Source organism: Cygnus atratus, chromosome Z (genome assembly GCF_013377495.2).
Source record: "Cygnus atratus isolate AKBS03 ecotype Queensland, Australia chromosome Z, CAtr_DNAZoo_HiC_assembly, whole genome shotgun sequence".
NCBI classification, from domain to species: Eukaryota; Metazoa; Chordata; class Aves; order Anseriformes; family Anatidae; genus Cygnus; species Cygnus atratus.
Window position 1 is genome coordinate 8,834,920 of NC_066396.1, and position 27,579 is coordinate 8,862,498.

General features: G+C 50.7%; 1 protein-coding gene across 2 annotated transcripts in view; it reads right to left on the bottom strand.

The window, feature by feature from the left end:
• Positions 1-14,184: 14,184 nt before the first annotated feature.
• NOL6 (nucleolar protein 6) overlaps positions 14,185-27,579 on the bottom strand; it is a 29,584-nt gene continuing 16,189 nt past the window's right edge. For both annotated transcript variants that reach the window (XM_035565939.2, XM_050716241.1), the window contains 3 exons: positions 23,984-24,181; positions 15,815-15,916; positions 14,185-14,568 (listed from right to left, as the gene is read on the bottom strand). In XM_035565939.2, coding sequence (XP_035421832.1) covers positions 14,419-14,568; positions 15,815-15,916; positions 23,984-24,181 — 450 coding nt within the window. In that variant the 3' untranslated portion in view covers positions 14,185-14,418. The remainder of the gene's footprint in view (positions 14,569-15,814; positions 15,917-23,983; positions 24,182-27,579) is intronic.

Sequence of the window (27,579 nt, forward strand, 5' to 3'; positions counted from 1 at the left end):
TGACGGATCTTGTAATGCACATTTCAAGAAATTTCCCTCTTTTATTTCTCTTCATGCTGAAGAATATTGTAACTTTTAGTAAGCTTCTCAGCTTGTTCAGGTCACAGATTAAGGCAAAGCAAAGGTCCATCAAATTGTCTAAGTTCTTTGCTCTCTCAGCTTCCCATAATAACCAGAACGTCCCTTACTATTTAGACTTCAGCTGACTGTGGGACAAGTTCTTTAGCACTCAAAAGCCCTACAGCCCACCATGCTGCAGTTTCTCATGCAGGACATTGTTCTCATGCCTGACGATCCAGTCAGCCTCCCAGCTCATGTGCAGCCAGGTGTCAGGTTCACCTTCCATGACATTGTGAAATACTTCTAACTTAAAGGAATACAAAAGAATATAAAACGCCCAGTTTTCCACCACACGCAGCTTCTACAACAGGGAAGAGTGTTATGAGGGCCCTGGTGCCCAGTACCAGGGACGAAGCAGCCCCACCTCACTGAGCTGTGCGAGCTACACTACGCCAAGGCCATCCTCTTAATGCTTCCCCAGCGGTCTCAGCAGGGACCTGCCCTCTTTCACCAGAGGGGAGGAAGGCTGAAGAGCACTAAAAATGGTACAGGGGAAGCTCTGGGATGCTGCATTACCTCATCTGATCCCTTCTTCTGCCCCAGGACAACTCATGCACATCTGCATGGGGAGCCAGAGCATGATTTGTGAGAAGAGCTCAAGGGCCCCATAGTTATATTTTTTTTTTCCATTTGGCATCTGCATTTGCTGTTTCCAAGCCATTAGCTGTTCTGCCACAGTATGGGCGTGGACGCTTCCCCTCCTCAGGCTAGGATGAGGCCCCATTCATGGATTAACCACCTCAGTGGGCAACATGAACAGCAGACACGATTTGTGTGCTCAGGCTACAGCTGCCAGGAGGAACCAGAGTTTAATCTCATTCCACGGGGGGTCATACCCTCAGCTCACGGCCTGAATCACATCCTCCTTCACCCACCTCACATTCCTGACCTGCTTCTAGCACAATCCAGCCCTCTTAGAGAGGGAACACTGAGGGCTAACTCCAAAGGCCTCACCGAGGCATGCAAGAGGAAAGCCATGCCTGGGGCTCCCACTGTAAGCAGCACAAAATGGAGGCAGCTCAACCTCCTCTAGGCCTGGCCCTCAGAAGGGTGACCCCAAGGCCCGCTGTCTTTCTTCTTAAGGAAAAGAGGGTGCACACCAGCAGCAGTGGCAGCGTGGGTTACACCTCCTGACCTGGCACCCCGCTCCACATCCTTGAAAAGAGGTTTGCTGCATCCCGGGGAGAACTTTCTGGAGATGGATGTGGACCAAAGCCACCAAACCCACAGGTGCATGCTTTCCTAGTCCTGTAACTCTGTATTCTCTCAGGCAGCAAGCAGACCAGGAATGGTAAACCTGTTTGTGGTCTGCCACTTAGCCTTCTCCCATATACAAGCAATCAGGCCTGGTCTTTGATTCGGCAAATGCCCTGCAAATAAATTACATAAGAAAACCCTGATTACATAAAGTGTATTGCACAATGAGTTATATAAATCTCAGGTCATGTCCCAATCAGCCAGCTCCATTACATTAAGAAAAAGTAATCTGAGGAGCAGCAAGGAAGGCAAAGGTAGGAGGAGGAGGATGCTCCTCTTCTAAGCAGGCGGGTGGCATATGCATGGCAAACAGGCCCACCGAGTGCCCTAGAAGAGCAGTTCTCAGCCAAACCCTTACCTTTTGGCTCTGAGCCTGCCCACAGAACTGGAGGGAGTGTTGGGTGTCCTGCAAAACACGGATCCACAGTCACTGCCACCTCGCCGTCAGCCTCATCTGGCTCCGACCAGGTAGCCCAGAGGCAGAGGGTGTCCATCCACCACTGTAATACGTCTTGGAGGGGAGACATGAGAAACTTCTCAGGAATGCTTTGTTCAAAAAGGCCCAGTTTGCTTTTCTGAAAATTCCTGATTTTAAATCAGCAGGAAATAACCATGGGAACGTTTGAATTCTGACAGTAATAGAGCAAAAATTGTACCAGTGGGTGGAAACCAAAACCAAGTGGGAATGTTCTACTCATTTTGGTGCCAGAGGTGCACCCAAGATGTGCAACAAAGGCCAAACAACCTTTCTGTGCCCCAATATTCTTTTTTTTTTTCTTCCAGAAAAAGTATTTGGGATTCACAGATTTTAAAGCCAAAGAACTTTATTAAATTGGACCTGGAATTTCCAATCAATCCACTATGGGGATGGCAGGAGGAACCCTCTCCATCTCTTGGAAAACCTCACTCTTGGACATCCCTAAAACTGCCTGTGGTTTTAGTACTACTTTTTCAGTCAGGTTTGACAGGTCTTGGATGGGACTTTGCAAGCACTTCAACACAGGAAATGTCTGCAAAGGCTTCCGTCATGCCTAGCAGGGCCAGACTGAATCAGCAGGGATCTCAGTGAAGTTAATTTGTTGCTGTTGTTTTTAGTGATAATAGAGTACATTACAAAGGAAAAGCAATAAATCTATAGGGGAGATGATACACTGAAAATAAACAGTGAGGTTTCACCTGTGCTTTGAAGTACCATGGAAAGGCCCAGAGGCAAAGAAAACCTGGGACCTGCTTGGTCCATTGTGTCAGATCTGCAGAGGAGAAGCTTCTTGTGCCAATGGGGAGACTGAAAGCTGTAGGGAGATAAGAAATGCCCTCTCTGAGGACCGGTTTTGATGATGGGCTCGGCTTTTAAACAGAAGGTGGTGTTCTGGAAAGAGATAGGATTGTAGGAAATACCAAGGGTTGAGCAGAGGATTCCTGAGCCTTGGAAGCAGGTGATTTCTAATAGTTCTTTCCAGGAGAAAGACCATGAGGGAAGCTGGGATTTTGTACACTGGCACATTTCCCTTTGGTCCCAGAAGCATCAGATTTCAATATAGGAACACCAAGATGGCCAAAACCATCTGGAGGGAAGTTGTACCTCTGTGGTACCTCCCAACACAGCTGGCAGCAGATCTGGGGTGCAAAAAAAACAGAAAACCTGCCCAGCACTATAAAATCCAAAGGGAAATTGTGAGAGCTGGAAAGGGATTCAGAGCACAAGCCGGCGTGATTTCCCCATTCCCTGCAGCCAATCCTGCCCAGCCTGGGGAGGGAGTTCCCACTGGTGTCTCCTGCAGGAGTGAATGAGTCAAGAGGTTGCCACAGGCATGACACGGCATGCAGATGTGCACGGGCAGGGGGACAGCTTTCCTCCTTGGGCCATGAGAACTGTGAAAATAACTCAGCCTTTTTACAGCCAGAGTCTTCTTGGGCTGGGCCAAGCAGGCCCCCAGGAGCGGAGGTACCACAGACACATCCATGTGCCAAAGCCTGGCTGCGGCACTGGGCAAAACCCCAAGACTTGCTGCCTGCCTGAACTCAGTGGCCACTGGGATAGCAATTGGGTTTCCACCCCCTCATCCTCCCTTTCTTCCCAGAAGGGTATTATCTAGGGGTTACTCAGCACACAAAGGGTTTTCTGGGCCAAGGTTAGTTCGCTGAGTCATTGGATGGAAAGCAAACCTGTGCCACCAGGAGATAAGGAGGGAGCTGCGAGCTCTTGCACAACTTGCACAAGGCGCTCGCTTCCCGACGATGACTGGCAGAAAGCTTACGGGTTTTGTACTCAAAGTGAAATTCCCCGGGGAGAGATGAGATGCCAGCTCATGGGATGCTCTTATTGGCTTCGCCTTCTACTCCTCCATCTGGCAAACTGGCTCTGAGGTGGGACCATGGAAACCTGGCTGCGGCAGTGCTTGCACCAGATCCTCTCTTTGTGTGAAATGGTATTGAACAGCCACTTCCACTCATGCTTTTCCCCAAAAGACAGTTTTACCAGCCGCATATTCTGCATTCAGGAGAGCTCCACTAATTACCAGTGCAAACATTGCTCTGGGACCCGCACAAGAGGAGGCAATTGCAGAGTCATGCTATTTTCACTAAGACCATAGAATCCTGGAATCACAGAATGGTTGGGGTTGGAAGGAACTTCAAAGACCACCTAATTCCACCCCCCTGCCATGGGCAGGGACCCCTCCCACCAGCCCGGGCTGCCCAAAGCCCCATCCAGCCTGGCCTTGAGCACTGCAAGGGATGGGGCATCCACAGCTTCTCTGGGCAGCCTGTGCCAGGACCTCACCACCCTCTGAGTGAAGAATTTCTTCTTTATATCTAATCTAAATCTCCCCTCTTTCAGCTTAAAGTCGTTACCGCTTATCCTATCACTACACTCCCTGATAAAGTGTCCTTCCCCAAAATCAGGCATTGAAGCTCTTGCTACCACAAAGCTCCCATCAAAGTCAAACATAAGAAGGCAGATTTTGGCAAAATGGTCTCGTAGCTGGTCCTGGCAAGCCTTAGTGAGTGTTTAGTAATCCAGATTCCCTGTCTGAAACACAAGCTGATGCCTTGCGGGGCTTTTTGTCACCATGGGCAGCACACGATTGGAGAGGAGCCCTCAGAGGGAGAGCCAGCAGTGAACCCTTCCCTGCACCCAGTGGTCCTCACCTGGTGGTCAGGGGGATCCAGACTCAAACCCCTTCTCTCCCTGAAGAAATCAGGCTCCAAACTGAAGAGATCAGCTCCCATGCTAACAGCCACACTGAGTGTCTTGTGTCAGAGCCCCAGCTGAGATGTTCACGTTTCTCCTTCGGAAAGCTTTTCCACTTTGCATCAAATAATTCAGCGGCTGAAAGAGAAAGCTCAGGTCACCTCCTGCAGCAAAGACAGGGCACAGGGCCTTCAGCAGGACACTGGGGGCAGGACAACTGCAGCAGGCCAACTGGGGGCAGCCCTTCAGCTTGGTGCCCTCTCAGGTCCACCCAAGCTTTCCTGAGGGGCTTGGTGAACATGTTCAGGTCTGTGCAGTTGGGGAGGGATTTGGACCTGGGTCTCTTCCAGTCAAGGGATGGGACAGAGAGGTAAAAAGATAAAAATGGGAACCAGCAGGAGAAGGAAAGGAAGCTAACTGCAGGAGAGATCAGACCAGGACTATGCACTGTCCCCTGCCTGGAGTTAATGGGTTGGAAATGGCGGGCTTTTGGCTCAAACACCCCCATGCTCAAAACAGAACATCTTCTGATTTGGGGTAATGCTGTGAATACCCTGCTGTGTGCTGTACACAGGTCAGGGCAGTTAATGTCATGTTTCCTGGATGGAGGAGGCCAATGGGTCTGGAGAAGGCCCTGTCCCACAGCGGGCCCTTTCCCCAGGTGTCCCATGGGAGCCTGGCACAGGCTCTCCAAGCCTCAGAGAACATCTCCAGGACGGCACTGCGGTGCCACAGGCTGTGCAGGGGTCACAAACAGCTGCAAGGCACAGGAACACCAGCGCTGGAATCACCCACGGCCCTATGCAAAACAGCTCGGGCTCATGCTGCCCATTGGAGCCAGGATGATCTACGGGGAGATCTTGGACTTGTGCTGAGAGTTCAAAATCGCACTCTGCATGGCACCAGCTGCCCCCCCTAGAAGCCCCTACCAGAATAAATTTTTTCCTCCCCTTGTTTCTGGGATCCACTGCCTGGCCAAGGCACGGCCATGAAAAGTGAGATGTATATGCTTGGGGAGACATAACAGTGACGTTCATACTAATAGCTATCAATTAACTTAATTATATGGACATCATTGTGTATTTCTTGCCACAGTATTTGCCAGCATTTTTCCATTATCTTTATTAGTTACCACAAACACTAAAACATTTTGGGAGCTCTGATCTACATGCACGAGCTCGTGCACACTGTAAAGCTGTGATAGAAATGGTCCTCACCACACAAAGGGAGAGATTCTGTCCGTGAGATCCACACCAGGCAAGAGTTTGGCTGCCTGGTCCAACTCATCCAACAGTCATCTGGTTTTACAGCCACTCCTGGTGCTCAGAAATCATGTCTTATAGGGACCCACTGCCTGGCAGACACTCTAAGCAAAAAGAAGTTGTGTCTGGTTCAGACCAGAGCAGAAGCAGCTGCTGCTGAGCCCAGGCAAAGAGAGCTGCTCAGCAAGCCTCGTGATGCCTGGCCACGGGACTTGGGCCAGGCAGAGAAATAACTTCTGAGAACAGAAGGTCTCTTCTTTGTCTTCTTTTTCAACCTTTTACATTTTTTAATCTATAGCTCATCATCTGCTAGAGCTTTGGGACATCACTTACTGCCCAGCCACCTCCTTATCTTCCTCTTTACAGCTTCTTTGGCCGAAGTCAATGAAGTGTTAGGAGGCAAGGGAAGCTGACTTCTTGGAGGCATCAGGCAGAGGCAGCCGTGGACAGAGTAGACGAATCATGGATGTAATGTGGGAGCACTCACCTCCCCTTCTTCAGGTCAACCAGGCACTCCTTGCACATTCATCTTGCTCTGTGCCCTCCGCTCTCCTCGTGTGGGGTTGGCTCCTTCTCACGTTGACAGTGATAAAAGCAGGGATAAATCAAGTAACTTGAGAAAGATCAGCTTGTCAGACCAAGTCCAAACACCACCTAGTCATCCAGGCAGCGTCTTGTAGCCTGCAAGCAGGAGCCGACAGAGATCCTCTTCCAAGGGCTGAGCCTACTCACAACCAGCAGATTGCCCTGGCCAAAACCACCCCCTGCATACCTGGGTGTGAGCACTGCTATCGACCTCCTCATCGTGCACAGCCCAGATCTCCCATGGGCCGTGGGAAACCCTCGAATTAGAGAGAATGGCAGCACGGAGAGCGGCAGCATGTCAGGGAGCACTTCAGGGAGAAATAGGGAGGAACGTGCACGTTTATCTTGTCACATTCTTGCATGTGGAAGGGGAGAGCTGGATCCCTGTGAGCAAGCCAGGGATTCAGTCCTGTGCGGGACCAGCCCATAGATTTCATCCCACAGCTGACCAAAACATCACCTTGGGAACATCTCTTGGGGTTCACATCACAAAAGGGCTCTGTCCCTTAAACACAAGTACAATGGTGGGAGAATAACCTCTGTAGGGTTTCAGGGCTCTCAAAGCACCATAACTCTGCTCACAACCAGTCTCACCTACTCATTATTTTTTTAATTTACCCTTGGGAAGCTGAGCCATGGGGAGCCACCCGAAGCCCCCATAAGAAGTACTGAGATGGACACGGTGCTGAGTGAAGTTGGAGGTCTCATGCCTCACTTCCACTGCATTGCTGTAGAAAGGGACATCTTTAGGATCATTCAAGGAGAAGCAGTGAGGCAATGAGGCAGCAAGATGAAGCAACGATGTGGGCAGCAGAAGGCATGAGCAGGAAAACCTGCTCTAGGGTCAGATTCCTTAGTCCAGGCCTCAGCGACGTCCCATTCCTGGCATTATTGCCATTGACCCCTGTGGAGCAAACGCTGTCATCTGAAGATCTGCGAGGCAGATGGACCGTAACCATCCAAGCTGACCTCCAGCATCACCCAGGCCAAAGAGCTCCATGCCCAGCATTTCCTGCCCCGAGCCTGTCCTTTCTGCTTGGAGGAGAGGGTCTTGGTGTCAGACCACCACCAGGTCGTGCCTGAAAGGCTGTGCCACCCGCTGCAGCGCTGGGCAGGGTTGTTGTGACGTTAGCAGCCAGCTAACACAGGGGTACAGCACCCAGAGGCCAGTCCTGCTTGTCCAGCACGTCCTCTCCACCCCATGCAGGCTCCCATACCCCCCGTAGGGTCTCCAGCGTGCACGAGATGCTTGGGGCCAGGGGAGAGCAAAGGAGCACTAGGACACTGTGACTTCAGGTGGCTTAGAAGGGGTCTGGGTGGATCACACCTGCCAAGAGCAGAAAATGGGCTTGGCCTTGAAAGTATAAAGCAATTATTTATTGGCCAACACAAGCAGAGAAAAGACAGCCAGGAGCTCCTCAGCTGGGTGCTAGCACACTCACCGCCTTGAAAAAGTGCCCAAAGAGCCTCTGCTGGCCGGGCACCGTCAGTCGGACCTCGTGGCTCCCTGGGGTGTCCCCTCCACAAACCCGCTGACTCCCTGCTTTTTACACCTTTCTAATTTGCTCCCACCTCGACTGCCCAACCAGTGCCTGCAGTTTCACCTTCCCCACCTGATGTGGCTCTGCTCTGGGCTTCCTGGCAGCGTCATCCCACAGCACAGCCAGTCCCCAGCCCTGGGAAGGGTGGCGTGGGGTAGTGCAGAGCCCCAGCAGCTCAGACCCTACTCACGGAGCTGAGCCCAAGGAGCATGGAGCATAAGGAAGTGCAAGCACAGCTCCCGAGGAGTTCTCTCTGGTTTAAGGCAGGGAGGTAAAGATGCTTCCCAACCCCTGACTGCAGTGCCAGGGGAGGAGACGCACAGCCCCTGAGGATTCCACGATCCAAAGTTCAGCCCCAGAGGAGCAAACACCACGGCACAGCTGGTGGCGTACGTGGTCTCCAGCCACACGTCTTGTGTGACATCCAGCAGCATCCCTCCGAAACCCCAACTTTATTGGGGTCAGGACAAACCTGCATATAGAGGGCAGGAGCATTCACATGTCCTCTGGGAGAACACTCCCGGGGCACGTTACTGCTGAAATCCTGGTGGTTTCCTTCTGCTGCTCCACGAGCCAAGTGGACGTCGACCAGCAGCAGGTTCAAGGCATGGGCTGGGCGGGCACAACTTCTGCATGGGATTCTTCTCTCAGGACTTTTGGGGATAACACACATTCAGCCTATCCGCCCTCAGTTCCCCTTGCACCAGCATGCTGTAAAGCCCAATTTAGGCGGCAAGCAAAGTCCCATTTGCATGGATCTGCCCCAGCAAGGACAGGACAGTGCACGGAGGGGCAGGAGGGCCCCATGTGTTAGCAGCTGATAGTTTATCTCGGATAGCTCCCGAGCACCAGCAATCCGCACACCCAGAACAAAACCCTCTCAGCAGCTGCAAACGGCATGCTGCAGGGGCAGCAGCAGTGATAATAAATAAAATATTGCCATGCCAGGGAATGGGCTGTTTTTGAGATGCCGTGCTGCTTTTCCCAGCCTGCAAACCCCATAGGCAGCTCCAGGTCTTGTTTTTTAGAGGGGGTGAGAGTGATGTGAGCCGTGTCCCTGCTGGGATGTCCCTCACAGGGACCCGCCCCATGACTGTGTCCCCGAGCCTTGCGGCACCAGCTGAGACAGGAAGATAAAGGCAGCCGTGTCCCAGCACTGCCAGCTCCCCGTTACGCAGTGTTTTTATGGTGTTTGTCACACACAGGCGGCAAAGAGCACAGCCATGCAGGGGAACTGCTGGGTTTGCCCCAACCCCGGCAAGCACAGTGCAACCCTGGCAGGGAGCACGGGCTGGGAAAAGGCTTCTCCCCAGCACGGTGTCAGTGCCACAAGCCCACAGGACGGACAACACGGCACCAGGGTAAGCTGGGAAAACACACTTTTGCACACTTTCATCCAAGATAAAATCCATCTCCACAGCTCTCCCCCATTTTGGGGTCATTCCAGGGCTTCCCACCACAGCTGTGACGTGCCACCCTGTCCCTCCCTGGATGCCCCATCACATCTCACCTCCACCCACCAGCACTTCAGGGCAGGAACATATCCAGTTGCACTGCTGCTAAACAAATCTCAGTAACTGATGAAAAGCAACACCATCCTGGGCAGGAGGTGCAAGCATTACTCATGGGGAGGATTATTTTTGGCTAGGACAAAGGCAGGAGGTGCAGGGATGGAGAGCAACAGCCCCCTTGCTCTGGGGAAGGAAAGGTCCATGGGATGGCACCAAGCCCAAGTCCTGGTGCCACCACCTGCAAGCCCCGGGAAGAGGCTGTCCTGCTGGAGCCTCACGTTGGGGTGGGAAGGAGCATGGGATTGGGCTGCCCGTTATTCCACCTGGCTGAGCCTTTTGGAAAGCTAATCAGAGAGCTACAGAAAACATTTACCTACTTTTTCAGCAAACTTTTTTTTTCATGGAAGCCACAATCAGAGTTGTTGTCCTTTCCAGACCACATTTCTCCCATTTTTCAATTCCCCCCCACCAACCCTTTGATTTTTCCTTCCCCGTGGAGCACCCTACACTTGCTGAAGGCCCCTCTCACCTCTTGCACAGCATCACGCTGCCTTCCCGTGCAGACCCACACGCTTCCAAAGCTGCGGTATGCCAGAGCTGCTTTGTCAGCAGCACTTCCAGAAAGGATCAGCCTTGGCCGGGAAAAACACTTCAGGTTCAGAGTGTTTTCCTGAGAAATGAAACCCTGATAAAAAAGCCAGCCCTGATCCAAGCAGCACGGCTGCTATAGGAACAGGTCCAGGAGGCACACAGCAACCTAAAGGAGCTTATTTCCTTTCCGTACTGAAAACCAGACATCTGCTCCTTCCTCAGGTAGACGTGGAAATTTAGGCTAAAGGTTTTCAGAAGCGACCAGTGATTTTTGGGTGCCCAAGCAGGATGTTCTTTGCCTGTGCCTTTATTTCAAGAAAACAGGCTTCTCCCTTTCAGGGGGTCATCCCAAAGTCTGAGAGCCACGGCGACCCAAAGCACCTTCAAGATCTCAGCTGCCCAGACTCAGCAGGCTGGCAAACCCCAAAGCTTTCAAACTGCTCCGATCATTCCCGTCAGCTTTCGAATCATCCACCCCCCTCCCAGCTGTGTCTCACCAACTTGTTTCCCCAGTTTTGTCGCAAAGACCCTGTGATTGCTACCCAGAGCTATGATGGGCGCCTGGCAAACTGGGGTCTGGTGTGAGGAGGAAGGCTCCATCCATCATCCTCTCTGCAGAGCCAACACCAGCTGCCTCCCAACTTTTCTTGTACCTTTCAGGAGAAAACTGCCCAATGGGTGTCTCAGATAAAGACCCATGAAGACACAGCAGGTTTTGGGATGGCCTGCTGGAAAGCAGATGCTGCTGAGTCCTGTCTCAGCTGACCCATCCACTCCCTAAGTGCATCAATATCCCCTCGTCACAGCCCAACCTCACATTTAGAAACACCTCCCCTGTGGTGCTCAACCCCCACGCACAACAGGCTCTCCATAAAAAGCTTCAAAGGCCTCCTATCGCTCTGCAAAATCCCCGTGGCAGCAACACCTACGCATCCAGTGGTGGCAACAGATCAAAACCTACTAGTATCGCCCCAAGCTCCCCCTGGTCCTGCCTCTTGCGACACCCCGAGGCTCTCCAGGGCAGCTCTGTTTGTACAGCTCTTGTTTGTAGATGGACCAGGGCTAAGCAAAGAGGCAATCCTGCAAGCAATCGAGTGCCCACTCACTTCCCTGGAAGCAGAAACCAAGAACAGTTTGTTAAATAAGCCTGCTCTGAATAATTCGGGCCCTGCCCCAGCTTTCACAATGGAAATTTGTCACGGTACACCAGGAGTCAACAGGACTCCTGTTAGTCAGGCAACAGGAGATAAAGTTTGCAAGCGAGGCCTCATTTGTCCTCTCTTATTTACCTGTTGCCCAAAAAATGAGGGCGCACCAACATCCAGTCCCTAAAAGCACTGCAGATAACCATGCCACGGCAGCAAGACCATTTAGCTTCACCGGGTCCCTTATCAGGGCAGCTCCTATGGATAACAATGAGGTTTCCCAAAACTTCAGAGCTGGTTTTGTCAAGTAAACGAGCCTCATTCATCGCTTCAAGCAAGCAAGAAAGGCTGCTGCCCTTGCAAGCAGTCCCTCATTCTCCCCTTGTCCCAAAACATGCTTCTCCTCAGCTCCATCCCTCCAGCTGAGGGGGATGCAGTGCACTTCTTCTGCACCAGGGCTGAACCCAAGAAGCTTTGGTGGTGGTGAAAATCCAGCAGCACAGGCCTGACCTAAGCTCACAGCTGGGTGCTGAGCCCTGGCATAAGCTTGTGAAACATTAGCAGGTTGGTACTCGCATGAGGGATTGGTTACAAGTGAGTTCATTTATCATCAGGTAACTTGGCATTGTTATTTTTATAGGAGGCTAGCCTGAGCACTTCCTGGCCCTTTGCAAACAGCAGTGTTTTCCCCAAAAACAAAGAGGACAAAGCACACAGCAGTGCTGCCAGAGGATCGAGGAGCAGAGAGGGAATCCAATACCTGGTACACATAGTCCCATACACATAGCTTTACATCTTTTTAAAGGCAAAAAAGAAATGGAATAGCAATGCAACGTGTGACACAGGAACAGAAGCAGATAAAAGCAGCAGTGCTGCAGGGCTTCCCCAACAGGTTACATCCTTCACACGTCCCATGAGTTGCCCTACTGGGGAGGACAGGGCAGGGAAGACTACTAGTAGCTGCAAAAGCAGAGACCACTCTCCGTCAATATTCCCAGCCAGGGAATAAGCCAGCGAGGGGCAGCACTCCCTTGTGCCCCATCCTCTGACAGCCCCAGGGAAGAGGGGAGCAGGAACTTCCAGCCACCTGGTAGAGCAGCGGGTTTGGAGGAGCTCTGCTCCCCTGCGAGCGAGCATCAGCCTCAGCGCACACCTCTGGCCTTATGCAAAAGCACAGAGATGCAGCAAGGATGCCCCAGCCCAAATCATTTACGTCTGAAGCACACAGCAAGGGGAAAAGCAAGGGCAGGATGGGGTGTGGAGAGATCAGCAGAGGTAGCGAACGCACAACCAGTGCAGCCACTCTAGTGTTCTCCAACAGTTTTGTTGGCAGATTTACAGGATCCGTGTCAAACTGCACGTTCGGAATGAAGGCAGATAGGGGCAAAAAGCAGAAATAATCTGAGTACCCAGGAAGATTACAGCCATCGCTGAAGGCAGATAAGGCGATTCAAATATCTAGAAGATGATAAAACAAAAAACAGCTTTAAAAAATAATCCCTAATTAACTACTTTCTGCAAGCTGTCGAAATCACTGCCTACATCATGTTTACTAATGGACTTGTCAGCATCTTCAGGGGTCACAGTAGCAATAGAGAGTGCTGCTTTGTTCTTGGGTTTGATACCTGCTTTGCCCACTAAGTGCTTTAGATGTTTTTAGTTTAGGCATTCTCAAAGAAAGATCTTGCAAGCAATAGATTGGTAAAGGGTTTCACCTACAGCCTCTCTCAGCTGCTGGCAAAAAGAAGAGCAAAAACTGCTTTTTGTGATTTTAATGGAGCATATATACCCACAGCCCAAAACTGGGGATGCTGCACAGAGGTGTCTATGTCATATATGACACATTGTGCCTCCACACACTAGATAAATGGGCACTGGCTATATAACGCCAGCCCAGTACCCTGTCTCTGCCATAGCCTGCTTTCAAATACTTCAGAGAAAGCATTTGTAAAAAAGAAGAAAACCTCTCCTCCAGAAATCCTCATTTCTCATAGCTGGAGAGGCTGGTAGGTCTTGAAGCAAGAGATTTGGCAACCCATCCAAAATGCCCCTTTATCAAGCAAAAACTGTCTACAGTTCTCAGACTGCCTAAACATCCATTTGTCTTTCCAAGCTTGATCTATTTTTGGTTTCAGCAATATCTGCTGTCACCAGGTTGATTTCTTTCACCCCACACATGATTTCCTTGCCATTTGCTGCCAGGATGTGCACTGCCTTGATCAGAAGAGGGGAATGGGACCAGTGCATTCTCTTACTTCTTTCTCCCTCTTTTCCCATCAGAAGTCTCCACAATCATTTCAGACAAGAGGCTGGAAGGCACCTCTGGCAATCGAGTCCAACAACCCCTGCTTCTCAGAGTAGGGTCACCCACAGCAGGCTGCCCAGGACCACGTCCAGTTGGGTTTTGATTTACCTCCAGGGATGGAGTCTTCACCACCTCTCTGGGCAACTTGTTCCAGTGTTCAGTCACCCTCATGGTTTCAAAAAATGTTTTAAATAGAATTACCTGCATTTCAGCTTACGCCTCTCATTCTGTCACAGGACATCACTGACTCTGCCTGATGAGGGAGGAAAGAAGATGGGGCCATTTATACACATTGGTAAGACCCTCCCGAGCCTTCTCTTCTCCAGGCTGAATAGCCCCAGCTCTTGCAGCCTCTCCTCATATCGGAGATGCTTCAACCCCTTTGTTATCCTCATTGCCCTTCCCTGAACTCACTCCAGTGTCCCCATCTCTCTTTTACCGGGAAGCCCAGCACTGGACATATGGCTCCAGAAATGTCTCACCAGACCCAAGTCAAAGGGGAACATCTGCTCATTTTTGGATGGCTCAGTGTTTCTTTCGTTTTGCCAGCCATGAGCGTAACAGAAGCTACTATGAACCAGGAAACTGCCTAACACACACTCCAGACAATTTTCAGGCGTTGATGTTTTCACATGAACACTACTTTGTCTCCTATAATGAACAGGAACACTTAAAAAATTTAACCCATTTTTATATTTTTTCAAAATAAAGAGATATCTGCATTCTTAAAAACAATAGGTCCCATCACTTTTCTGAACAAGCCATATAAAGATAAATAGAGTCAGATGCACAGTTCTGAAATGTAAAAAGCCTAAGCCCTTTCCTAAAAGGGCTGATTTATAAAATGGAACGGTCCTGGAGTGAACAAACTGCTTCAGGACAGGTCCTTCTTACACCTCGCAGTGGTCTCAGATAGTCCATTTCTCTGTTCGAGCTTCCACTCTTTTGACCAGACCCGCTCCCAAAACCTCAAAGTCCTCCAAAATTGCCTCCACGTTGGGAACGCAGACCAGCTCGTTGTTCACGGTTGTCACCATCCTTCCTTTCATGCTGGAGACCTGCAGGACACAAACATTGTACAAACGGCAGCACCTGCTCAGAGCTGCTTTGCTACACTCGTAAGGCCCAAATAAAAGTAGTAAATCGCCCTCCTGTCTTGCAACATCCAACCCGTCACACCACTACACCGCTTCTTGCCACCACCATCTCTTATTATTAGAGATAATGAAGTGCACGAGTGGCCCTTTCTGTCCCTTTTAGGGTACATTCTGTAGCCACAGTCCAAAGACCATAAGGGAGGACAAGAAATAACTGCCAGGGTATGGTGGAGATGGGAAAAGAGCACACTGGCACATGGAGGAGCCTGTGCAAACAGAGCAGACAGTATGCAAAAATGCTAGGCACCACACCGTGACCCTGGATTAAGAGCTGGCTGCGCTCTGCCCTGTTGTTGAGTGTCAAGACCTCAAGACAGAAGAGATCTTTGGCTCCACCAGGATGGGAAATAAAAAGAAGAAATACACCTCATGTTTAATCAAGCCACACTCAACTCAGATGCCAGCATCTCCTCCTCTCATTTCACCACCATGAATAACTGGGTTTCACAACTGCAGCTAGGCTGAATGGCCAATGCCCCCTGGCCATGAAGAGAGGGGAGATAAATCACCCAGAGACTGACAGCAGAAAAACCTGGGCTGCCAACTCTGGGCTGTGAGTCACCAGTTTCTCTGCGTCTTTCCTTCATAGAAAGCAGCATGAATCACTCCAGTGTGCCTCACACTTCGTTTAACCACCCTCTAGAGTTCGCCAACCCACACACTGTAGCTGGAGTATATCCCTGTACAACAACGGGACTCGAGCACCTCAAACCTGGGCTTGTCACCCCAACTTCTAGCAGACCAGGTGTTGCTGTTAAGAGACACCCAGAGGAATCGGACAGCCTGCTGCACACACCAAACATCTTCAGCAGCAATGTATTGCCCACCTCCCAGAACGGGACCAGGGAACAGAACCTGGGACAGAGAGGCTTTTTGGTTTTTGCTCCCTTTTGACCTAGTGAGCACGGTGCTAGGCTTGTCCAAGGGCACATTCCCTTCTCAGCTCTGCGGATGACTTCTGAAGGGACAGGACTGTGGCCACATCCCTGTCCTGGTTTCACCCCTTCTAAGACTGGGACAGAAGTATTAGTTCCACTTCTCAAAGGGCTTTGGGCTGATGAGAGTTAGACACAACAATTACAGGAAAAAGCCCTCCAAGCTTTCAGGTTATAAAGTTGACATGCCTTCAGCAGAGTCTAAAACTCACCTTAAAAGGCTGAGGCTGAAAGCTCAAAGGTTTCCACAACACTGCAATCACTTCCCCACCATGCTTGTCATAGAAGAACAAGGCGAGATCACTGAAGGCATCCTGGGGAGAAAACAAAGAGGTTATGCCAGACAGCCCAGAGGCAGAGCCACAGCCCATCCCTTCCAGTGACACACAGTAGCTCTGCACAAGCATGGACCAAACCTGCAACACACCCAGTGCATTTCCAAGAAGGAAAGCAGCATAAGGACAAGTCCTGAGTGCCTCCTGCTGCCTCTTCTCCCTCAGCATTGATGTGCAGAGCCTCAGTTCTGCACGCAGATCTGATTGCTAGCTACCTCTGGCTGTCCCAGAGAGCAGAAAAATAATTCATCACCTCCCACAGGCCTGCAAGAGCACCCGGAAAACAGAACCAGATCTAGGAAGTTGAATACCTGGGGTGGAAACCCACTGAGGGTGTTCTTCACCATGGTCACCTTAGCAGCTGGATGGACCTGGCACCATCAAGCTGCCCAGTCCCAGGGCCCAGCACATCCCAGACCTCATGGTGCAGCATATGGCAAGAGGCAGGTCCTGCCCAGCCGGCTATCCTGCCACAGAAAGTTTCACTACAAGGCAGCAAAGACAAACCCCAGTCAAAGGCCTTCCTGAAGGTCAGCATCTAGAGCTCTGCAATCTTGTGCAACCAGAGCATCAAAGCTCCTTCTTCCCCCAGGACAAACACCCCACGAGCTGTCAATACCCAGCATCCCAAAAGGACACTTAGCAGAAATCTCAAGTTACACAAAGTCCTACAAGGTGCAAATAAATATTTGATGGAGGCACTGAAGAAATCTCCTCTCCTTGCCCCTATGTTTCAGCAGCTGTGTCAACGAGTGACCTCTTTGGACGGCGCTGGGCAGAAGAGCTCAAAAGGAGCTTGCAAGAAGAGCTGACTGAAGCCCATAGCCTGGCTTCCCCCAAGCCCACGTGAGCTGGATTCCCAGCGCTGCAAGGAGGCAGGGGATGAGCACTGCAGCAGAAGTAAACAACACTGTGTGCAAGCAACTTCAAACCCAAAGGTCTGTCCCAAGAGCTCAGCACCCAACACGCTGGTACCTAGAGATACACATCCCAAGGGCAGCTGAGCAAGCAGCCAAGAAGCTGCTCCCTGATACCCGTTCATCACGTTGGAGACTTGCATCAGGCAATGCACGTGCTTAATGGGCTGAGCAAAGACACCCCTGCAACACCAGTGCACGGCAAGTTTCTGCACATGGCCTTGCTAGTTTTGGAGCAACCTACTGCAAGAAACAGTCCCTCTGCTCCCTCTTCATCCTTCTGATGGTCAACAGGACCATGACAACTGCATTCCCCTGGTTTCCCCAGCTTCATCTCTGTCACCCTCTTACAAAGAAAGGTCTCCTCTGGCACCATTGTATCATGAGGTTTTTGTGATGATGTGCATGAAAAAAAACAACATCAAAGGCAAGTTTGGAAGGCACCATCTATGGACATGACAGGATAGCAGTAGGAGGAAAAGGTGGATCGAGTTGGTATTACCGCTGATCCCGAAGGGTGGGGTGGCATTTTAAGTGTAAGGAGCCGATAAGCAGGGAGGGGCAGTGTTGTCTGCAACCTTCACAATCAGATTTATGAGTTCGGACTTGAAGCAGCACAAACAGAGGGCAACACGATTAGGCCAGCAAGCTGGTAAGGTCCAGAGACCTGCCAGCTCATCCCACTGCACGGGACCTTCAAGGGGGCAAGGCTGGCCAGGGCATTATCTGGTTTTTCAAGACGGTTTGGCCACTTTCTTAAAATACACTGAGGAGGAGGCAACCTGCCCTGGTGCTTCTCAGCTGAGAGCGATGGGCAATGCTCAGAGCCCGGTCAACAAGGAAAACTCCTAGCTGTGCCAAAAGACAAACGGCAGGAGGGAAGGAAACCTCGGCAAAGGGCAAAGCACACAGCACGATGACTGCCAATGCACAGCTCTCTGAATCAAAGGGGACCAGAGCATGTTAGAACCTGAAAAGGCCTCGTTAGTCTACGGGGTGAGGTCTTCAGTGCCACGTGATGCTCCTCAGGTATTTTTACATTGGACAGGAACCAGGAGCATTTGCAGGAAAGGAACCCTCCCAGGCTCAGCTCGTTTCCCAATAAAACCGCTGCTGTGCCTGATACCCAGCACCTTTTGTACATCCAGGAGGGAGCAGAGGGCTGACATTAAAACCACGGCATCCAATTCAAAACCCCAGCGAAGGGCGAGCTTCTGCTCCTGTGCTGCTCCCAGCAAGGTCCATGTGACAGCACTTCAGGCCAGCTTCCCCAGGCTGCAGAGATGCACATCCAGCTCTTGGGAAACTGCAGCATTAAGAGGGTCTGGTGCATTAGTCGCTGCGCTTCTGTTTGTACGGAGGCTTGGGAAGTAAAAACAAACAGTTCACCTCCCTTTCCACATCCCATACTCTATGCCCAGTGCCACTGGGCTTGCCTCGGCTTGCAGACACCTCCCTCAAGGGAAAGTTTATGAGAAAATGGATAAAGGTGGGGACCACAACTGAACCCCTGCTCCCTTCCCAAGCTGTCGTATCTTTGCTCGCAAGTCATTTTTAAAGGCCCAAGGAAAGCTCTCCCTGCTCAGAAGGATCCTGACCACCACACCCTACACCTGGTTCCCAGTTTGTACGAGGGATCTGCAGGCTGTGACCCACAGGGGCTTCATCATTCAGCCAAAGGGCAACAAGTGCCTGGGAGAAGATTAGCCCAAGGTCTGTAGGGAGCCACCCGGGTAGGAGGACCGAAGGGATGCAGAAAGGCGGTAAGTAAAACAATACCCTCATCTGAAATGGGATTACTGGATTAAGCAGCTGGGGCTGAAGCATGGATTTAGCTATGAGGTAAGCACTTGCTAGTTAAGCAACTACTTTATTGTTGTTTAGGGGTGCGTTTTTTTTGCCTAATCATTTATCCACCCACTTTTCCACTGTGCTTGCTTACACCTGGAGATCGAGCTCTCATTGCACCACTTCTGCTACAAAATTTGGGGAGGTCTCTGAAATGGGCCTGGTTGCTTTTCCTGGTACACTGCAGTTGATGAATGCATTTGCCACTTAAACATTTGCTCAGTGGTTAGAACTATTTAAGCGCTCTCAGTGAGGGACCTGACAGTATAAAACTCTATTAAAAGCTACTTACTTCCAACAAACTACAGGCGTGGTTAATGCTTTAAAGTCTTTGTCATGCTGACACAACCTGTCCTCAATACCCACAGTATATGATACAGATGGAGCCCCCACACACAAACAGAGCAAGGAGCACTGTCAAAAAAAAAAAAAACAGGCTGGGGTTGATTCTGTATCAGAGGAATTTTAAAAGAAAAAAGAAACCTGAGCGCTAGGTTTGGGATTTCCCTGGTAAGATGTTTTTTTCAACCCACCCAAACTGTTCCACCTCCTAGCACCTCACCAGAGCCACATGAGCATCCCCCTCCTGGGGGTTCAGGTTAGTGGCAAGTAGGTATGGCAAGTGGGGAGGGAAAAAAAAATACCACCACCAAAACCCTACACCCACAAACTCCTGGCTGTATTAGTAAACATGCCTCATCCACTGGTCCACCAAGCAGAAGTCCCTTCCTATGGGAGGAGGAAAGCATTCCCAACACAGAAGAAATCCAACCAAAAGCACCCTCTAAGCTCAGTCAAGCAGCACGAGGAACAAATGCTTTGATACACACCGGTGTACCCGTGTGCATACACACACCCTGACCCTGGGCACTGTGTAAGGGTCACGAAGCTGCTCTGCAGCTGTAAAGGCAGGGAATTTCCTGCCACCTCTGCAGAGATCCAGACAGGAATGTTTCCTCTGTGCCACAAAAACGAAAGCTTTCCATTTTGTCTTTGTTTCTTCTGAAAGATGCTGTAGGAGGAGTTAGGCCAGTCAAAGCAGGAAGGGAGCCGTCTGACCTGAAAACACTTCCCCAGTTCCAGCTACATCCCATAACCACAACTTGTATGCTGTAAGAGACGAGAACTTTTAGTATCACTAATTCCTTCTCAACATGCACTAGCAAGACACACATTCCTATACTGCAGGAGGAAGAAAGAAAGGGGCTGTAAGTCTTCCAGGTAGGTCTTGTCCAAAGGTGCAAGAAGTACAAAACATTGCTTTAGAGAAAGGGATGTTTACAATAAAGCAGGAAATATATTCCTGCTCGCCCACACAGGAAAGATCTCCTCTGTACAAGATGACATGAGCTCTGTAACAGGCACATGCAACCAAGAGAAAGCTAAATCTCAAAGACAGAGTGGTTCATATCCAGCAAGACCAAAGACCTTGTAAAAAAAAAAAAAGTCTTAACAGCCATTATAGACAGACAGACAGACTGACTCACTCAACTTTCCCTTCCATGAAGGAACAGTTCTGGACCTTTGCAAGATGACCAGAGTCTTTGGGCTTCGTGAGCTGCTGAATGGATGCAGATGGACATAAGCATAGCCACAGGGCTCACTGGATGCAGGCAGAAAGATCTTCCCTTGAAGGACAGAGACCCAAGCCACCCTGGAGCAGGAGCTGTGCTGACTGACCCTTTATGCCACATCCCCAGCAAAGGCAGCAGAACTGCAGGCGCTGCTCAATGGCAGCCACGACTCAAACCTGCAGTCGTGATGGGAAACCTCAGTTGAGTCACTTAAAAAAAACTTGATTTAGTCTTGCTGGAGAATCCCCAAGAACCTGATGCAGGGTTTGTTCACCAAGGTGCTTGGGACAATAGGCACTGGGGAGTCTGGTTCCAGGCTGAGGCGCGAGGGAAGCCCTCTCTGTGGAATGTCTGGCACCTGTTTTCCTTCAAAAGCGTCTGTCTGCAAAGCCTTTTCATCTGGACCAACTCCCAGAACAGGCCTTTTCCATCAGATCTGTCCTGGAATTTAAGAATTCACTGCCTGAATGCCATGACCAGGCTTTCATCTTTACCCAGAGCCTCTCAGGCACCAGACCAACTCAATCAGACCAGCTCCTGTAGCACATCTCCTTGAAGCAGGAAAAATTAAAGCAGTCAGGGCTTAGCACCTCCCCTCCTTTTATTTTCTCCTATTGGGGGAAGGCGTACAGCAATCCTGCAGCTCCAGAGCACTCCTGCCTTGCCCACCCCTTTGATTTGAGAACAACAGGGCATCTCTCGGTGCAAACAGGTTGGGCAGGACAGAAGTGGGTGTCCTGGTTACTGGGCCAAGGACACTGGATACTCCCTGTCCCTCTCAGCTCAATAGCATGCCCAGACGCTTAAAAATGTGACCTTTTCTGAGCTTGCCACATTAAAAGGTATTTCTTTTCCACCCATAAAAAGAGAACAAAATCCAACAGCATCGCTGCATGGCAGATGTCTCCCCCTGTTGCTGTAAAACCACCATGGCTACAACCCTGTTGCTCAATTCTGTGGTTTGTGCTATTAAGGCAGAGCAAATTACTCTGAGTCAAAGCCAGCCACTTCTGTGTCCAAAGGCGTTCTCATCCAAAAATCTTCTGTAAGGATTTGCTGCTGCCACCGAGCTACTGCCACACTCCTTTCCGGTACCAACATCTTGCTGCATTCAGATTAGCCCCAGGGCTCCCAGCCTCCAGGGCAAGAAGGAGCTGAACACTGCTTTGAGCAGTAAAACCAGGGGAGGGAGAACACAAGGATGCTGGAGAGGCTACCAACTGAAGCCAGGTCAAAGCACAGCAAAGGCCTTACATCAGGACCCCAAGACACGGGGCTGGGTGATTACTGACAGGGTAAATTTTACTGACAGCTCTGCATCACCTGCTTGTTGGTGTCCATGCAGTACAAAGTCTGCTTTTGAGGCCTTCTGACATGGCTGAGCAATCCGTGAGCAAAGGTGCCCCATAGCAACTCCTTCACATGCAGCTGTTACCTCTGATTTTTCCAGAAAAAAATACTTGTTTACCCAGAGATATTCATCAGTCCTTTCAGATCTGCCTGTTACTGACCTGGAAGCTACAAGAGCCAAGTGCACTGGTACTACAGGACACCTCCCGTATGATGCCCACAGGGGAAACAGAGCCATACCTACCTCAGAGCCTTCAACAGGAGGAAACGTCCCCCAGAAAAGGCTGCCGAGGCAGATTTCAGGCTCTCTACTCCCAAGCTTGCTCTTTTGAGAAACCTGTGACCAGCTCCTGCTCTGTTCCCTCCCAGGCACCCTCAGGCCAAAGAAAAAGAGACACTGACTGCATGCTCCTCTTTGGGAGCGTTACACTGCTTCCAACAAGGCAAAGTGACCTTTGCATGAACCCACGTTTCTTCACTGGGATGTTGGTATATTGGATTTAGGGCCAGCTGTAATTTGTAACCCAAACCAAACCCTATTCCAAGTCTATTGTTACCTGTATTAGAGAAAACAGGCAGTAGAAATTCAGACACTTGGGATGTCGTAATTGAGTGGATCAATTAAGTCAATTTCTTAGGATAATTAAAACTGCTTTCCAGGAAAGATCTGCACTCTTCTCTTCTGGAGTCATTGCTGACATCTCTTTGAAGACAGCAAGTTGAGTAGAAGCACAAGAAAGTGCTCTAACTGCAACACACCCTGATGAGTTTCCTGACAAGTGCCTCATTACACTGCCAGATTTGCTGCAGGTCTGTTAACAGCCTCCCCAGGGAGCCTGCTTTCCCCACTGGCTCTCCCAGGAGTCTCCAATTCCTCTTGGAGTAAGAAGTCAACCTCTTGCCAGGTCTCCGCAAGAGTCGCTCGGCCCTGACCTCTCTGGAGATGCAGCAGCTCTGGCCCCATACACACAGGCATCTCCAGCATCTTGGCAGCTGCTGAAAGACTCCATTCAGCTCTAATCCTCCCTTCCAGCGTGGGTTGGAGAAAGATTTCAGGCTTAAACTCCATTTCCTACCCAGGGATACGCCTTGTGTCCAGGTTTCATAGTGGCAGGTCAAACCCTCATCGTTTACAGAACGAAGAGGAGCCTGCCCTGATATTACATCTCAGATCCAGACAACAGCAGAGAGACTGAAATACTAACTTGTTCCCAGTCATCGGGCTTCCTCGTGTAGGGTATTCTTCCCCCTCCTTCTTGCACATCCTGGACCCCAAGAAGTCTCCCAGTAGTCTCTGCAATCTGCCTGGGGGACCTGCAGCTTCTCAACCACTTTCCTTCTCAGAAGCAGGAGGCCTCCCACCCTGCACTGGGCACCTCCTTTCCCTCTCCACCCCAACCTTCCAGGCGAACAAGCAGTGCCACTTACAGAACTGGGGGAGGATTTTGACGTCTTACTCAAAGCATCTTAGAATTGAGGACCTCCTTTCAAGCAAGCTGCCCCTAGCACAGTTGCCGTGGTGGACCAAGCAATCAATGCACGCTGCAGCAAGGGAAATGCCATTCAGATACTAGGAAATAAGTTTTCACAATAGCAATGATCAAACATTGAGACAAAAGCACAAGGATGTAGGAAGTCTCCATCCCTGGGGATATCAGCATTCAACAGGACTGGGCTCTACACAGCCTCCTCTACTGTCCAAGCTGCATCACCTCTGAGTGGGGAACAGGACCAGAGATCTGCAGAGCACCTTCTTTCCAAAGCGAACTCATGGCTCCCGTGTTCTAATACTGCTTTCTAGTACTGCTCACAACACCTCTGCGGGCAGGAGATCACTTGAGAGTCAAGCCAGTTTTTGATGAAAGGGCATCTCTGCCCCTCATCTCCACACATTAATTAATTCAGCTACCGCAAACACAGCTAGAAAGCGCCAAAAAGGCAGAGGCTGCACATCTGCTGCCCAGATGTCACGTGGATCCCACTGCCACCCTGCTCCTTGTGTTTCACCCCAGCTTGCTAAGACTTTGGCATGACCACACGGTGGTAGAGCACTGGGCTGATGACTTTTGGATACTCATGATCTCTGTTTACCCACTTTACTAAACTTTTCCTGCCACCACATGCGTAACCAGCCCCAGAGAAACAAATCTGTGACCAGTATTTGGCCTCAATGGTGCATGCACGTGTTGGCCTTACAGCAGCTTCTCTGGGCAGCCGGTGCCAGTGCCTCACCAACCCCTGAGTAAAGAATTTCTTCCTAAAAATCTAAAATCTACCCTCACCTGCAACAGCAAGCACTTAATAACCTGAATTAATGACAGACAACCCCCCGTAGCTCCCCAAAAGACTATGCTTACTCTCAGCTCCTGGAGGTAGCACTGTACAGGGTCGTAATCCACCACAGGAAAGAGGACATTCACTCCCGCGCTGTTCTTCACCACCCCCCGGGAAAACGACTTCACTGGCCGGTCCACGCTCTCCAGGTGCCGAGGAATCTGGTTGGAGTTCAGGTGGATGAGGACATCGTAGAGATCCAAAGGAGGGCGGAAGGCAATCTGCATGGAAGAAAAAAATACCAAATGTAGGGCACAGGCAAGCAGGAGATATAAAAGGTTTCCCAAGTCAATGTCTGCATTCCATCCCTTTCTCCTTAAAGCAGCAAAATCAAATCTGTAACCAGGACGTTGTCAAGAGCAAGGTGGCAGCACCTGGGGCCATCTGCTGGTGGGTAGGCTACATGCTCCCTGCACCAGAAAAGTGCACCAGGAAGGATGCACCTGGTTGCTGCAGCCCAAGTGTCCAGCAAGCCAAGCCCTCTGCCAAGGGAGCTGCTCCCTACCCACACCAGCCACCCAGCCTGAAGGGCTGCCTTCCCTACCCCACTGGGTTCCCAGGTCTGCAGAAACAGCTCACTGGTGTCCCTGTGACTAAGGGACGGTCCCTAGAGAAGAGCTTTCCGGCAGGGCAAGGTGGTTCCCTCCAGCTACAGTCACAGAACCCGGGAAGGAAGAAGTCAAAGGAAACCCCAGGGGACACGAGGAGCTGCAGGACAGCAGGACAGTCCCATCTGTCCAAGAGATTGTCCCAAAGGGCAGCAGCATCTTCCAGCGAGCAGAGGATGAGAACAGGCCCCATTAGTGGAAGAGAACAATCCCAGACACAAATATTTGGGCAGGAGGGATCTGGCACTCTGGATGCAGTTGTATTAAAATGGAAAACTTAAAACTGCCTGTACATTTTTGTGGAGTAAGTGGCATGGGGACACAAACAGAGCCACTGGACACTGCTCAGCACAGCACTGTCAGAAAACCCACTGTTTGGGGCTGGCTTATAGCCAGGTCAGGGAACACACACAAACAACATCAGTGACCAGCACCAAATCCCAGCTCTAATCCACCCAGAGCTGCCTTTCCATCCAGACGAAGCCCGTGGCTTATTGTATCCCTGTGAGAGCGCAGACATGGAGCTCACAAACCCATCTCTGCATCCACATGAGAAGAGGCACGTTCCCAAGTGACCCAAATATAAAGGCGAATAAAAAAGCCCACTGGTAGACATGTGAGAAGCAACTCCAAGTTGCCTTGGCAAGTTTTCTCCCCTCCTCCCAGCCCCACATTTTGCTTACAAAAAGGTCAGCAGCTCTGGAAACGCTGTCCCAAGTTTATCCCTAAGGAAAGTGAAGGACAGCTGTACAGGCCAGAGGGATAAGAAAGGATCCCGCCGCAACGAACAAGAGGAACTGGGTGGGAAGGAGGACCAGGGAGGTAAAGCTGAGGAGTTAGGAGGATGCTATGGACATGCAACAGCTCCTTTTGGGAGCTAGAGCCCTCCGGCTCACCTCAAACCTGCAGTTTTGATCACAGGTCCCCACTGCAACTGCAGCACACCGTGCACTTCTCACCCCTACAGCCAAGCCCTCCTCCTCCTCTTCCTCCCCCACTCATGCCAGGGCTCTGACACCCAGCCCCGAGCAAAGCCCAGCCCCGGGGCAGCTCGGGCCCACCCTAGCACAGCCTAACCCCAGCCTAAGGTAAACTTGGCCAAGCTGCCACCCAAAATAAGGGTTTGGGCCTGACCAGAGGTTGCAGTGACACCTCTCCCTACCCCTGGGTTGTTTCTATTTCTCGACTCGATTGAGCCCAAGACACTTGACAAGCAGGAGGTGGCTGGGGCGAGTCTGAGCCAGGGAAGCAGCATTCCCCTGAGACTTTTTCCAAGTCCACTTCCCAGCCTCCAAGCAAACGACACCATCCGAATGGCAGCACTGCTTTGTTTCACCACACACAACTCCCCAGGTAAGGGCTGCTTGAACAAACCTCCTGTTTTCAGCTGGCCTGGGAGCATTCACACAACACAGCAGTGAGAGCAGCAAAGAAAAAAAATCATTTTACAGCCCTGTAGCGGACACTGCCCCACCTCAAGTAGATCTCACCTCTGTAATATGTCCAGCAAAAACACAGCAGAAGTGAAAGCCATGTCCAAGAAGTCCTTTTTTTCACTGCCTAAACAGGAAAAAGAGCCCCTCCAGAATGTGACTCTGTCATATCTAACCACTGCTTGGCTTTTCAAGTCCTGTCAGCTTCAGCTGCCTAAGTTAGGACTTGGCACACCAGAACAAGCTCCCCTCAGAGACCAACATACCTCCCTTCAAAAGGCAGGTAAATGAGTCTGGATCTCCCCTCATCCATTTGAGTAAAGCATGTTTTAACCTAACAAACTAAAACACAAAAAATGAAGCGGGAAGAGATGTGGATGGCCTTTCTCCTCCACTCAAATTAAAATAAAGCCTTCCTGAAGCAGCTGCTGGCATCCTACCAGAACCTTCACCATGCTGGGTTCAGTTAGACTCAAGTGCAGAAGCCGAAGTTGCTTAGAGGTGCTGCTGGATGTCACTGGAAGACCAGGAATTTCTGCCTTTTCTTTTTTTTTTAAATAGCAAGTTTATTTCCTTCTTCACAGGCTATGGCCGAAGCTCTGCTCACCACAGGCCAGCTCCCTTTCTTGGGGGCAGAGGGCCCAGCAGCTACAGAGGATCTGCAGAGGGAGCTGAACGGGCTGCAGCTCCCTCCATCGACAGCAGCACTTGACTCACAGAGAAGCTGCATATTTTACCCTGAGCAGTTTAACTAGGCATGAAGCCTGATGTTAAAAGCCTACTGTTTGGAATAAGGAACTCTATACGCAGGGGCTGCAGCTAGGAGGGGGAGGAAGATGGAACAAATGTGCCTGTGCTTCCCAGGACACTCCCCTACAGCCAAGCTGGCAGGTGAAGGAGGGAGGGAGCTTTGTGGGGTTTCTCATTTGATTCACTTCACACAGTTTGCAGCTCAAGAAGAGAGTGAGCAGCCTCCTCTCATAGCGTGATTAAGTGATGTGGCCACAGTGAATGCACGAGCCAGCGGCAGAGCCAGGAACTGACCCTAAGCCACCCCAGCTCTCAGCCCCCTCAAAACCTTTTCCCTCAAGCCACCCTGCTCTCATCAGGAACTGGTAACCCAACCTTGGCCAAAAGCAGGTCCCTACATACATGGGGGTTCAGGACACCCTGCTAACATCCTACACGGAAGAAAATAAACCCAAAGTGTCACTGTTGTGGCTGGACATGGGCTACAGCATCACTAGCGGCCTCGTATTCACTATTAAATTGGAAACACTACACTGGACATGCCCGCTTCCCAGCCAGGCCAGAAACCTCTTTTCTCCCCTCATTTAACATCACTCACACAGCGCGTTTTCCATAGTACAGGGAGTGCTGCAGATAAACCCATCTTTTCAAAGACACTGGGAGCCAGCAGGTTTGTTTCCTTCAGTAATAAATAATAATGCAAGGAACAAGAAGCTACTAGCACGGGCTTCCCCCCAAGGGGCTGCTCAAAGACACCCACCCCTGTCCTGGGAACATGACCAAAATGGACGTTAGATCCCATAAAGATACACAAAGGCTGCCAAAATA